This window comes from Oxyura jamaicensis, chromosome 1 (assembly GCF_011077185.1).
Source record: "Oxyura jamaicensis isolate SHBP4307 breed ruddy duck chromosome 1, BPBGC_Ojam_1.0, whole genome shotgun sequence".
Classification (NCBI taxonomy): domain Eukaryota; kingdom Metazoa; phylum Chordata; class Aves; order Anseriformes; family Anatidae; genus Oxyura; species Oxyura jamaicensis.
Genome location: NC_048893.1, coordinates 130,220,795 through 130,233,956, shown reverse-complemented (window position 1 = coordinate 130,233,956; position 13,162 = coordinate 130,220,795). Strand labels below are relative to the sequence as shown.

General features: G+C 33.7%; 1 protein-coding gene across 1 annotated transcript in view; it reads right to left on the bottom strand.

Moving 5' to 3' along the window:
- Window positions 1–440: 440 nt before the first annotated feature.
- PUDP (pseudouridine 5'-phosphatase) overlaps window positions 441–13,162 on the bottom strand; it is a 54,861-nt gene continuing 42,139 nt past the window's right edge. The window contains exon 4 of the mRNA XM_035308862.1: window positions 441–3,378. Within this exon, the coding sequence (XP_035164753.1) occupies window positions 3,202–3,378 (177 nt within the window). The 3' untranslated portion in view covers window positions 441–3,201. The remainder of the gene's footprint in view (window positions 3,379–13,162) is intronic.

The window sequence follows — 13,162 nt, the reverse complement described above, 5'->3', positions numbered from 1 at the left end:
TGTTAAATTTGGCTCCATCTTGCTGTACTTATCCTATTTCCAAATGGCAAAAACTTGGTCAGGAAGTTTTACCCTTATTCCTTGGAGGCTGTAATTCTCAGGATATGGCTAACGCACATGTTCTACATTAAAAATAAATGTATTCTTAAAATTAAGTCGGTGCTTATTTTCTATGCTTAATGAAAATGAATTAAGCATGTACTTAAGTATTTGTTGGGACTGAAGTCTGCTTGCTGAGTTAGAGGATAGATTTTTTGGATTAGTTTTTAACAGTCCTCTTAATACAAAACACAGATGGAGCATTCAAATGTCCTGATTGCTCACATGTCCTCATGATCTGTAGCCAGGATCTGGTATGGATTTTTTTTAGTTCAGTCAAACCAGGACTTCATCTGTAAAGCACCAGATGGAAGGAATGGAAAGGATCCAAGTTTTTAATCTTTTTTTTTTTTTTTTTTTTTTTTCCTGAGCAGATGTTGTTGAGATGATTGAGCTACACAGCCACAGATCGAACCAAAAGTGGATAAAGAAATATATACAAACATATGTTGATATTTGGTATATGGTTCATGACTACAGTGATCTATGGCTGCCATGAATATCCACTACTTACATGATGGAGATAAGATTTTTGAGATTACTATTCCTGAACAATTTAATTGTGTGTACATAGTCAAGAGAAAAGCTAACAATGATCCTTTAATAACCATGAGCACAGGACCAAGAAACTGGTCAAGAGCAAGCAGTAAATTATGTGGAATAGAATTTTACTAAAAGGAAGGGAAGGTGATCACACGTGTCTGAGATTCAGAGATTGCAGTTTGGGGCAATAATCTCATTGAAAACTGTCAGGTGGAATATTCAAATGCACAGAAAAATAATTCTGTGGGACGCAATTTACTCGAGTTAAGAAGTTAAAGTTTTCTAAATTCTCCGCATATGATGAACTTATCAAAATAGGATCACATACTGATCTCATGATTACTTCTCTTTGTAAAGTAATTCTGATTTTGTGGTGTTTTATATTTATTATTCTCTGCATCTTAAAAAATATAAATAAATAAAAGCAAGATTTTGATAGTAGTTCCTTTGAGGTGAACTGTGAATGAGATATGCTTCATTTTTATTTTATTTTTTTTGTAAAACTCTACAGTTAAATTAACTATATGCCAAACTTCCAAAAAACTACTAATTACAGCTTATTAAAGGTTGTAGTAGCTTCCCTGTTGGAATTCAGTGATTATGAACAAAGGGGATCCCATCAAGCATCTGTTTTACACTTGAAAGCTCAGAATTATTGCTCTACAGTAACACTTTGTGTTATATAACATAAGTAATATTTTTGTTATCTTGCCTGGAAAGACCAGAAATTGAATTTAATTTGGATGCGGTGGTTTGTTGTCACTGTGTAAATATCCATGGGCTTAAAGAAATTATATAATATGTACAGTATCTACATTGAAATAGTATTTACCCTTTTTTAAAACAATGCTTCCAGATTCTTGAATGAAAAGAATTAAACTTCAAAATTTTATACTATATGTATTAAAGATCTTCTTCTAGTACCATCTAGCTCATATTTGACTGACTATATGGAATAAAATTGTCTTAATGTCTTAATTTGTTTTTGACTTATGAACAGACTACAGCAACAGAAAATTGTAATAGTCTGTGAAAAGAAGTAAAAGTAATTTGTGTATTTATTTATTTGTTAATTTTGGAGGAAAAAAACAAACATGAGGAACGTCATGGTAAATACTGAAGCACTGAAGCATCAATGAGTCATTTATTTTTGTTGCTGAACAAAAAACCTTCCAACTAAAACAGTGAGTATCAAAAATGCCTAGAAAAGGTTTTGTGAGGAAGACAGATAAACAGATGTTTTTTTTAAAAAAAATAAGAAGAGTTCAAATTTTCTTATTTGACCAACTTCATATACATTGATTTTATGGGGGACAGATATTTTCCCAGGATTTTTTGAGTACTTTATGGACAATCAAACAAAAAATTATTTTTATATGCTATAATTTATTTTATAAAAGTAATAAACCCATACACTACAGCTTTCTTTGAACAACGAAAAGTAAAAGACATTGCTTCCATCTTGGCATGTATGTACTTCTGGATTCTACCAAAACCTGTCTATGTCTAGCAGTTTCTTAAGAGTCCCTACCTTTGCCTTGACAAGATTCCAGAATCAAAGGTAACAGGGAAAGATGACAACATAAAAATTTTGTGGAAATTAGTAGCCAGGAAAATAAATTTTAAGTATTTAAATCAACCCAAAGTATACTTTATTTTAAAAATAGATTTCAAGACTGTCTCCAGTGAACACACCAAAAAAAGGACTCAAGGAAGAGCAGAAAAGTAAGGATGGCCTAGAGAAAGCTATTTGGGTATGAAGGAATTAGAATCCCTAACTTCATCAGCATTAAAACAAGGAGAATGGATGAATTCATTTCAGAAGTATGAAAGGGTAGGGTACACGGCAATATGGAAAACAAGAAGAATACAAGGAAGGAAGGAAGATGCAAAGCACTTTGGTTAAAAAGTCGAGCCATATAACCTTGTATACCTCTAGTAGGCATTTAACATGCCCAAAAAAGATAATCACAGAATTACAGAATAACAGAGGTTGTAAGGGATCTCTGGAAGTCATCTCATAAAACCTCCAAGGAGAAAAGTAAGTACAAGGAAATCCTGGATAATAACTACAAAAAATGACAAGAGGATACAAAGGGGAATAGACAGGCAACCACAGGATGAGGAAATGGATAAACATGTTGATAGCAGTAACTGTATCAAAAACAATGTAATGGGATAAAAGCCAATCCAGAACAGATTTGTGGTTAAGAGCTAAACAGTAAGCCATTCAAGGAGAAACAGAACAAGAAGCTTCCAATGCAGTTACCATAAATTGTCTAAATAGTTTCATAATATTCCCAGAAAACATTATGATCTACAGAGAACAAGGCTGGATTCACTTCACAAGATGAAATGCTGCTTTAATTTAGCATTTATCATGAGAGCAAATAAGTAATATTCCAGTCAACTTTCAAAGGTTGGAAGACTTGGTGTCAACAGGATTTTTGTATTCTAGCTTTAAGAAAGAGAGAAAAAGCAAAACAATTATAAAACCTCAATAAGATTTAATTCACTTTTGTGAACTCCAGTCAAGCTTATGTGCATAAACACTAGGCATTAATCATATGCTGGTAAGCCAAAGAGTTCTGGTTTGAAGTCCTCCATGGAGTTCAGCAGTAGAGTTGACTCCTTTTTAAGATCTGGATTTAAATTTTCATCTGGAATCATAACCACTTGCATTCCTGCTGCCAGTGCTCCTTTGACTCCTAGTGGTGAATCTTCAAACACAAGACACTGAGAAACAAAGAGGTGAGGGGAAAGATGTGAAAAAACAATGTTATTACAAACTTTGTGTATTCTATTTTAAAAAGAGAATGATACTGAATAAAAATTAGTAGGAAAGTGAACTTCAATTTCTGTCCCTAATTAGAACAAGGGTAAACCTATCAACTGGAACATCTGCATGATAATTAAAATTATCATTTTAATATATATAATATATATATTATATATAATATATATATTATAATTATATATATAATATATATACATAATATATAATATATAATATAATATATATAATATAATATATATAATATATAATATAATATATATATAATATATTATAATTATATATATAATATATAATTTAAATTCATTTCAATTCAAAAAGGCATCTATACTCATACTTAAATCCCAACAACTGGTTATCTAGAAAGCGAATCCTTTTCTGGTGATAGGTTTAAGCACAAGCTTAAAGTGAAGTGTATACTTTAATACCTTTATAAGCAGGCAACATAACTCTGTAACTTTATAACCTGTAAAATGGCAGAAGTAGTGCTTTCACTTGCAGGTGTGACATTTCTTATGCATATGAGAGTGGCGAAGACTACAGTACCCAGGTCAATATTAGGAGCCTAGGTAAGGGGTCCTAATAGTAAGACAGAAGGTATTTGACAAAAGAGTGCTCTTCAATTCACGTTCTAGTTTCTTAGTTCCAAAGCAATGCTGACAAAGAAAATCAGCAATTATATTGGGCTCTTACACTTAGAGAAGTAGTATAGTCAGGTAAAAGTTCTGTATCTTAAAATAGTTGAAATCATTCAAGATTGCAGTATGGAATCAAAGTTGTTAAAAATAATGAATACATTATATGTGTGAATTTTGTAGTTTAACAGTACAATTCAATAATAAATATATAACACAGTATTTTGAAAACTGAAATGCTATACTATTTTGTTTAAAAATTCAACTCTTCTTCAGTGTTTCAGCATTTCATACTAATCTGGTTAAATACTGTTAGTTTTAATTATTGGATTTATTTTTTTTTCTGAAAAAAGCAAGCACTTAAAACCTAATATTTTGTAAATCAATCTAAAAGCACTTTTCACTGTTTTGTTTTGATTACTACACCAACTGTAAAAACAGAACTGTTGTAAAAAAACTAATCAAAGTAGCAGAAATGAACCATCCTACCTCTTTATACCATTCATTTATGGTATGCATTATCTATATAGGTGCACATATATAAAATACACAAAGACTGGAAAAACTTTGAAGAAAACAACCAAAGGTATATTCTTACAGAAACAAATTACACATATTTATTGGAAAATAATATCTATGGTTGATTTAAGGAAAAAATCAAGAGCTCAGTCAACTACTTAAAAAACTTCCACAGTTACAAAAGGACAATTCATTAAAAGTACATATGATTTAAACAAAGATACAATCCCACCTTCAGTAATGTTTGTTTTGCCTAATTCAGGGTTCATTAAGAAAAATTAGAAAGCTACTTCAACACCTGACTTAGAATTAGACTTTGACCCACACTGCTTCTTATCCCTCTCACTGCTGCAGTAATTTTATAGTGTTATCTGTTTAGATCTCAAAAATATAAACATATATGAATAACTGAAATGTTGAAAAGTTTGCCCTTACAACTTTTTTGCATATATCTGAATAATACTGCAGCTTTTGCAATTGGCCAGTGTACCACTTCACAGAACTTTTCCATACTTTGTGGCTAGGGTACGTTTCAGCAAAACATAAACATTTTCTAGACATGAAATATAACATTGAAGAATTGAAGTAACTGAATTAAATTGAAATATGTTTAAATATTTTAAATTATGTTACAATGGCAGAGTCTTCTTTGTTTTTTAAAAATTGGTAATTAGTAACACTAAACATAAAGTTTTTCCTTTCCACAAAAGTTGCAAGAAAGACAGCATTAAGCATGTAAGGTAAAGTTTTGCAGTAGTATTAGCTGAGGACCACAGTAAGGACAGGAAATAGGTCAAATTACTTTAAAACCATTTAAAACACACTTAAAACAATTTCACACACACACATTTCAACTGCATTGTCAACGATTCATACAAAGTCAGGTGGATCAGCTAGTCTGAACTTGATGTTAAGTGGTCTTGAGTTTGAATTTTTGGTCATGGACAATACAAAGCAACCTTTAGTGTCCAAGCATCCAAGAATTCTGACCTATGCTGACATACGGTTTCTAACAGTTCTGCAATTCAGACTGCATCTATTACCAATATTATTAGCAGTGCTACTACTAATAATATACTACTAATAATATACTAATAATATAAAAAATCACTGTCACAAGTCATTTCAGTAATTCAGTACAGACTTTGGGATGGTAAGTACAATGTTCCCTACACCCTTCAGACATGGCAACTCTGCCTTATCATAAATTTCTCTCTCATCCATTAGGCTCTTCTCTGCAGTCATTACCAAAGTATCAAATCCTTTCCTACATACTCAAGATGGGTTTTCTTATCCTTTTTTTCACAATATAATAGATTGTGGCAACTAATACTTGCTGGATGAGAGCAATGAATTATTAAACTTAATTTAACTTTTGACTGAATCCAGATTTGATGCACTGGGAGAACATACATTAGTACACTGCATCTTTTAGGCTCCTTAAAATGCTTTTTGACCAGAAAAGATTAAGGATGCACAAAGTTTATCTGTTCTGGCTGTGCTCTCACAAAACCAAGCTGCAACCTGTAAAAACTTTTTTACAATCAAAGAAAACATTTTTGCAAGACATATAGATATATATCTATATTGTATATCTATGGCCTGTAATCAGAGACTGGAAAAGAAAAGAGGAAGCAAACCCTTTCTGCTTCCTTTTCTTTTTAAAACATTTGCCCTCAGCATCAAGATGTCAGCAACTACTTGGAGTCAGTCAAGGAAAAGCAAAATGTGCCTTCTACCTTGCATTTCATAAAGCAAATGTTAACTAATGAATTTCAATGAGCCAATGGAACCAAACCAATCTCTCGTGTTAATTTCCTTTATACAGTCTCTAAATTCCTTCTTTTCCTACTCCAGTTTGATCAATGTGATATTTTCAACTGTTGATCAGTATTTGTACTACAAATATGTAATCCTGGAACAACTGTTGTTAGGACTGAAGTACAGTTCTGCCAAAGCTTTTCTTTTTAAGAACAGATTAGTTTGTGACCCTAAGCACTATATGCATTCACAAACAGTAAATGAAGCCCTGGCAGGCTCTCCCTTTTGAAGACTAAGCTTAAATGTTGCACAGAACAGCATTATCAAGGCTTTTCAGAAACTTTCTAATCCAGTTCATAAAATAAATGTACTTCACTGCTCTGCCTTGAAAGACCTAATTGACTTCCATGATGTCAGTAAGCTTAGTGTATGAGAAGAGACTATGAATATGGAACACAATATGCATAATGAAAAGCTTAGCTAATTCCCTAGAACTAGAAGCAATTAAAACTCTTAATTACCAAAGAAACCAGGCAAATGACCCATAATTATAGTGGCTTTTATGTTACAGGAACTAAGTGTACTAGGTCTTCCTCCTGTCTTCCTTGGTACTGACACTTATTGTCAACAGCACAGCAACATTTTTAATGGATGACGAAAGGTTTACAGAGGTCACGTACAAAATGGATTTATTAACTTTGCTGCACAGAGATGTTATAAACCGCTCACTGTCCTGGCCCACCCACATACTAAATTTAGAGATATGAAAGCAGCCAAGTTCTTCCCCATTTTGCATAAATATTGCAACATCAGCATCACTCCAACTGAGTGAGACAGATGAGATTTATACAGACTTCAGCTGAGATTCTGGCTCCTTTTCTGCATTATTTCTGTAACTAGTGTCACTGATCAATACTACTGCTATGACATTTCTCAAAAGGTCATACTAATATAGGACAGTTTTCACTTTGGAATGAACTAGATACTTTAAAAAGTAAAGTACTAAAGCACACTAATTTATATTTCACTCTGTGGATCTAGAAGAAAGAAGAATGAATCACTTAACCTAAGAAGGAAAGATTAAAATCACTGCAGCACCTCATTACTTCATATGCCTAGAAGAATATAAGAAAACAACTGCTACTTAGGCCTTTAGAATGCACAGCAGGTCCTGTCCAACCTATGTACTGTAAATATCTGGATGGAATAATTATATAGCTAACAGGGATATCCTTAAGTGTTAATACTATTAGTGATAACCAAATAGTCTGGAAGGATAGAAGATTAAAATCAGTTTTGAAATTCAGATTTTGGAAAGCCTGTGTGTATAATATACATGGGAAGTGCTTAGCAAACACATAACCTTGATCACCTGTGACATTATTGTATCAATTCTAAAATAGAGTTACAAATGAGACTAAAGATGGCCTAATTTATACACTTATAACTTTTATTTTTTGCAAATTAAACACTACCACCTACTGCTTTATAAAGAAAGAACGAAAAAAAAAGTCTTATAATGGTAAATACAGCCTAAAATTATTTCATATTTTGTTGGAATATAATATAATATAACTCCTGTTGAATCAAAATAAAAAGCATAAACAGTGAAATTCTGAGGTTTCAGACAGTAGTTCTAAAGAGGGCTGGTCAGACCTTTAAGAAGTTATCCCTACATTCATTCTCCACCTTCTGAATAGCGTCAGTCTCTTTCTGTGCTTGGTGAGAATGAACAGTAGAAGATTATTCAAATGAGGCAGAGGTACTTGGTGTCAGAATGTAATATATTAATTTGGGGCTTCTTATGGATCACAAATGATACTTCTGTAATTTCACTGGTTATCACCATTGATTTTTCTCCATGATCAAATCAACAGCATAAAAGCACAACATGTTATTTGTAAAATTTGCACTCTGGAAACATTTAGCAGCCTTAAATATTAATTTATGTATACATGCACAATACAGTCTTCTATAAACATTTAAGGCTTAATTAAAATTCCATCATATCATTAAAAAAAACACTATTAACCTCAGTGGGCATCAAAGTCAGCCCAAAACAGGCCTTGAGAAGAAATCCCCCAACTGCAGCTAACCCACACTGCTTTCAGAAGTATGTTGTTCATCTCTGCTAACTTGAAGATGGTCAGGCCTTTCATTCCTACCAATAATTTGTTCTGTTGAATGCCAAATACTTTCTTCAAAGAAGCCAGTTCATAATCTGTGTCTATAATTAAAAACTAGCATCTATGAAATTATTAGTCGAAAGTATTATACTACTGTAATTCTGCTTTTTTGTTTTGTTCAACAACTTTTATCTCCTTTTCTTACTGACTCATTTTTCAGATTTTCAGTGCAATTCCGCTACTGACCAGCTGTTGCTAGTGTGAGTGATGTAGGAATTTTCAAGAACCATAATCTAATTCAGAATGCAATGCAGACCCATCTACACCCCTTACAAAATGTTGGGAGGCTGAAAAGATGCTGTTTATCATTTATGGTTGGTGGTGAAAATTCACAGAGAGTGGAAACACCAACACCTTCACTAACATACTGCAACAGAACTGGTGGGCTATTATTTAGGAAACTTGGCTTTCAATTTTTCTTACTCTTCAATATACAAAGTATCTAGGAACAAGGGGAGAATATGTTTCTGGGTGACCTATTTACCAGCAGACTTACTTACACATAATTGAATAAATGCATTTTAAGCAGCTATAGTATTTGCAATTTTGGCCTCCTACTGTGTTAACTCTGAAGCATTAACAAAAAAAAAAATAATGAAATTACTTGATTAATGTTTTGCTCCTGATACACTCTTTCCAGAAATTATTGGGAAGTCTCAGAGGCAACAACAAATTACACTACATTTTATTTGAAGGATGTGTGCCAGTGTGACCAGCCAGGAATAAGAGAGTCATATTAAATATGCTATGTAAGAAAGAAATGCAGCTTACAGCCCCCTAAAGTCAGTTCTATTAATAAAAAATAAGCAGTAAGCCAAGATGTTTTTAAGTGATAAAACAAATGAACAAACAAACTGGAAAGTTATAATCAAATGAATTAAAAGCCAGTGTATCTGGAATACTAATTATCAGCCATCATTCTGTATGATTCGTATTAAGAACTGTTTGGAAATTATATGCACATTTGCTTTTTAATTCAGATTTTTAACTCACTAGTGTTAGGACCATGCAGGTCAGTACAAAAATCAACTTGTTTACTAGAAGGCTTAAAAGTTAAGCCTAAAAATCAGTAGTAGGATTTAAACAGAACCACCACCACAACGAATGATTACATCTGCACATTACTAGGTTACTCTGCATTTCCAGCTCTCACAAAAATGCCACTCCACATTTAAGCACATATCAGCAGCTACTGCCTCCCAAACCAGTTCACAGGAAGTTATCTTAAGGTGGGCCAGAAGGAGTAAAACAGTTTGGATGGGGGTAGAACGAGAAGAAATTTCAAATATCTTGCATCTTGCTTGTTTCAAGACTCAATCAAGTGAAAGAAAGTGCCTCTGTGAGTGACAGTCAGATCCAGACACAGCGGCTCTGTGAAGCAAGGAGAAGGTCACATTTACATGCGGGGTTATTCTGATCATTCCGGATGGCTGGAGCATTCTTTTTATAGAGGATTGTGTGTTTAGAGGACAGCACACTGGGAACTTTGTATGGCAACTTGTGTTACAGGCCTCAAGAAATTCCCAGGCGTTTCTGAAACAGTGTCCAATTATCCCAGCAGCAGAAATCTAACTCAATCAACTGCAGCTTGGATTAGCAATAGAGGAGTATTGTTCTTTTATTTTATGGAGGACACAAGGCAAATACTCAAGATACTCTCTACTGAAGCTACTCATATAGAGTAACATGTTGGTTTTGTTTGTTTGTTTTAATGTCACTTATCTCTAAAAGTAGCCTGAAAATGGAATTCTGTGCAATGAAATTGTTAATCTGTGCTGGCTTTCCTTCAACACAGAAGAATATTTACTAAAACTACCGACTTTCTTGACAGGCAACATGCATCACATGCATGTAACTGCATCTCGAATGCAAAGCTTCAGGGTCACAGAATCATTTACACTGGAAGGGATCTCTTGAGGCTGTTCAGTCACGGTTCCTGCTCAAAGCACGTCCTGCTAGAGCAGGCTGCTCAGAGGGTTGACTGGTTGAGCTCGGAGTACCTCCAAGGATGGAGTCTCCCCATACTTTCTGGGCAATCTGTTCCCCATTTCCCCACCCTGTGGTGAATATAATTTTCCTAGTATATAGTGCAAACTTCTCTTGTTCCAGCTTGTGCCTCTTGCCTACTATACTATCACTCTGCAGTCTGGCCCCAGCTCATGAGCAAATATGTCAGAGATATGAACCAGGTACATTCAATGGAGAAGTCATTTTGACAAATCCAAACTCTAAGTCTCAAGCTGAAACTGGAAGTAGATATCAGAAGTATTTCATGAATAAATGCAACAACCTTTGGTCCCAGTGAATGCCTACAAACTCACATCAACCTTTTGTCCCAGTGTATGCCTACAAACTCACATCTGCTGCACAGCAAGCTGCTAATGGCAGCTACCTGGCCTGTTTCTGTACCTGGAAAACACCACTTGCCTACAATAAACCTAGAAAGAGCTGCAGTAGGCCGCATTAAGCAATCCGATTTTTTCAAGGTAAATACTTCTTGGCATTAATTTATTCCCATTCTATAATTTCTCCTTGATCAGTGTTATTTTCCTGCAGAGAAAGACCAGCTTGCATACTGAAATGTACCTTCATGAGATTTAATTATCATCTATAATGTTTAATATCATTGACAGAAGTGTTAATAATGACAGATGTTTACCACATACACTTCAGACATAAAGTCATTTTCTAATTTCTTCAATAAAGAAAGGAAGTGTGAGAAGAAGTATTCACCATTCACCTGTAAGCAGGTTTTCACTGGGAGTGAAAAAAGTCATGGAAAAGGTCTTTGTTTTTTTTTGTTTTTTTGTTTTTTTTTTCAATTTTCAGAACAACTTTTGCGTTGAACCATGCCCTATGCAGTGCCACTGGTCCAGAGTGACTTGGCGAAATGTACCTATGTTACACTTTAGTTCTTCATAATTGGGAAAAACAACTCTCTTTCAAACTTCAAACAGCTACAAGTTACCTTTCAGAGAATATTTCAGCCTAATAGCATAAAGCTTCAACCACAAAGCCACAAACTAGCACCTTTAAATAAACTAAACAAAGCTTCAATGATAAATACAAACACATCTCAACTACAGGAAACAAATACTTATGTTAAAAATAGCAATTGTCCGTTCTGAATATATATTTTTCAAGACAAAGGTAGACAACGAAGTACAAAGATAAAACGAGTTAGAAAAATATTAACTCCTAATTTGTTGAATTTCAGTAAACACCTGAATTTAACCTTAAAGACCTTCTGTTAGAAATTGTATTTTGTAACTCTTTGAAGAAAAAATGAAGCCAAGTTTTAATGACATTGTCTGGAAGAATAACATTACAGCAACGCCTTCACAAAAAAACAAGAGAATGAAACCAGGAAATCAAAAGGTTTTTTTTTTTGTTTGTTTGTTTGTTTGTTTGTTTGTTTGTTTTCTTCTCTAGCACAAACAAAACCAAGAAACAACTCCTAAAGTCTTAATGCAGTATGTTGGAGAGAGTCACACCTCACAAGAGGGACAAAGAAACAGAAGAACCAGAGAAAAGGTGTAAACTTAAGGTAATTAGCACTAGGAAGATCCCTTAGAATCTGAAATAAACACACTATGTTGAAAAAGGAATAAATTAGCATCATACAGAGGTAGAAATATGTCAAGCTTCATCTTTGGAAACACAATAGTATGAACTGACTCTGGGTCATCTGGGGGGATGTTTGCTAAAACAGAATTATTTCAGTGTTCTCTTTTAAGTTCGTTGATATTCTAAGTACTATTTCAACTAAAATATGAACTTGCAAATAGTAATAATATTAATAGTAATTTTTTCTTATTAAAATAGTCTTTTACCTCTATGGAAAGGATAATATACGCTTCAGTTAAACTTACTTCTATCATATGAAATTAAATTTCACGTACATGTTGAAGACAAAAGCAAAGGTAAGACAATTAGACAATATTTTCTTATTCAGTTTCCTAACCTCTTCCAAGGAGGTAGTTTTAAAAGTAGCTGAGTCAAACTAATGGTTTGTTGCCAATGAAAGGTAAAGATGTTCCTTCCTTCTCTATTTCAGTCTCCTGGTAATAACTAGGATGTTTGCATCTGTTTCCAAGTGATGAATATTGTGTCTGTATGCCCTACTCCACATGAACTCTGTACCCTTACAGAAAAATTATTTTCATGTTAAGCTCATAAATTAGAGAACAACCACATAATATCTGGGAGGGAATAGGAAGACTGAAGTGGAATGTAAGTCATGCTTTTTGGGCAGTGTTTAACTCACAGAGGGTTTCATCATATCCTTCCAAACCAGTCCTGGCATGCCTTCCATTTGCCTAAAGCACTCCGTATGTATAAAAGCACAAAACAACTGTATAATATTTTGCAGAGCCTGCTCTTTCAACACAAGCCCAACTCTAGGTATGATATTATGGTTACAAAAGTCACAATTCCAGAATTCATTTTGCCATAGCAATCTAAAAATATCACATCTGAAATGAAATGCCACATTCCATTGATAATCAGATTTATTTAAGTAACTGCCCTCAAGATTTCAAAAGATGTTTTCTCAACCTCTTAGTTAGCAAAGCTGTTCTGATTGTGCAGGCAAACAAAGCTCAGAACACTCTGAACTCAAAATT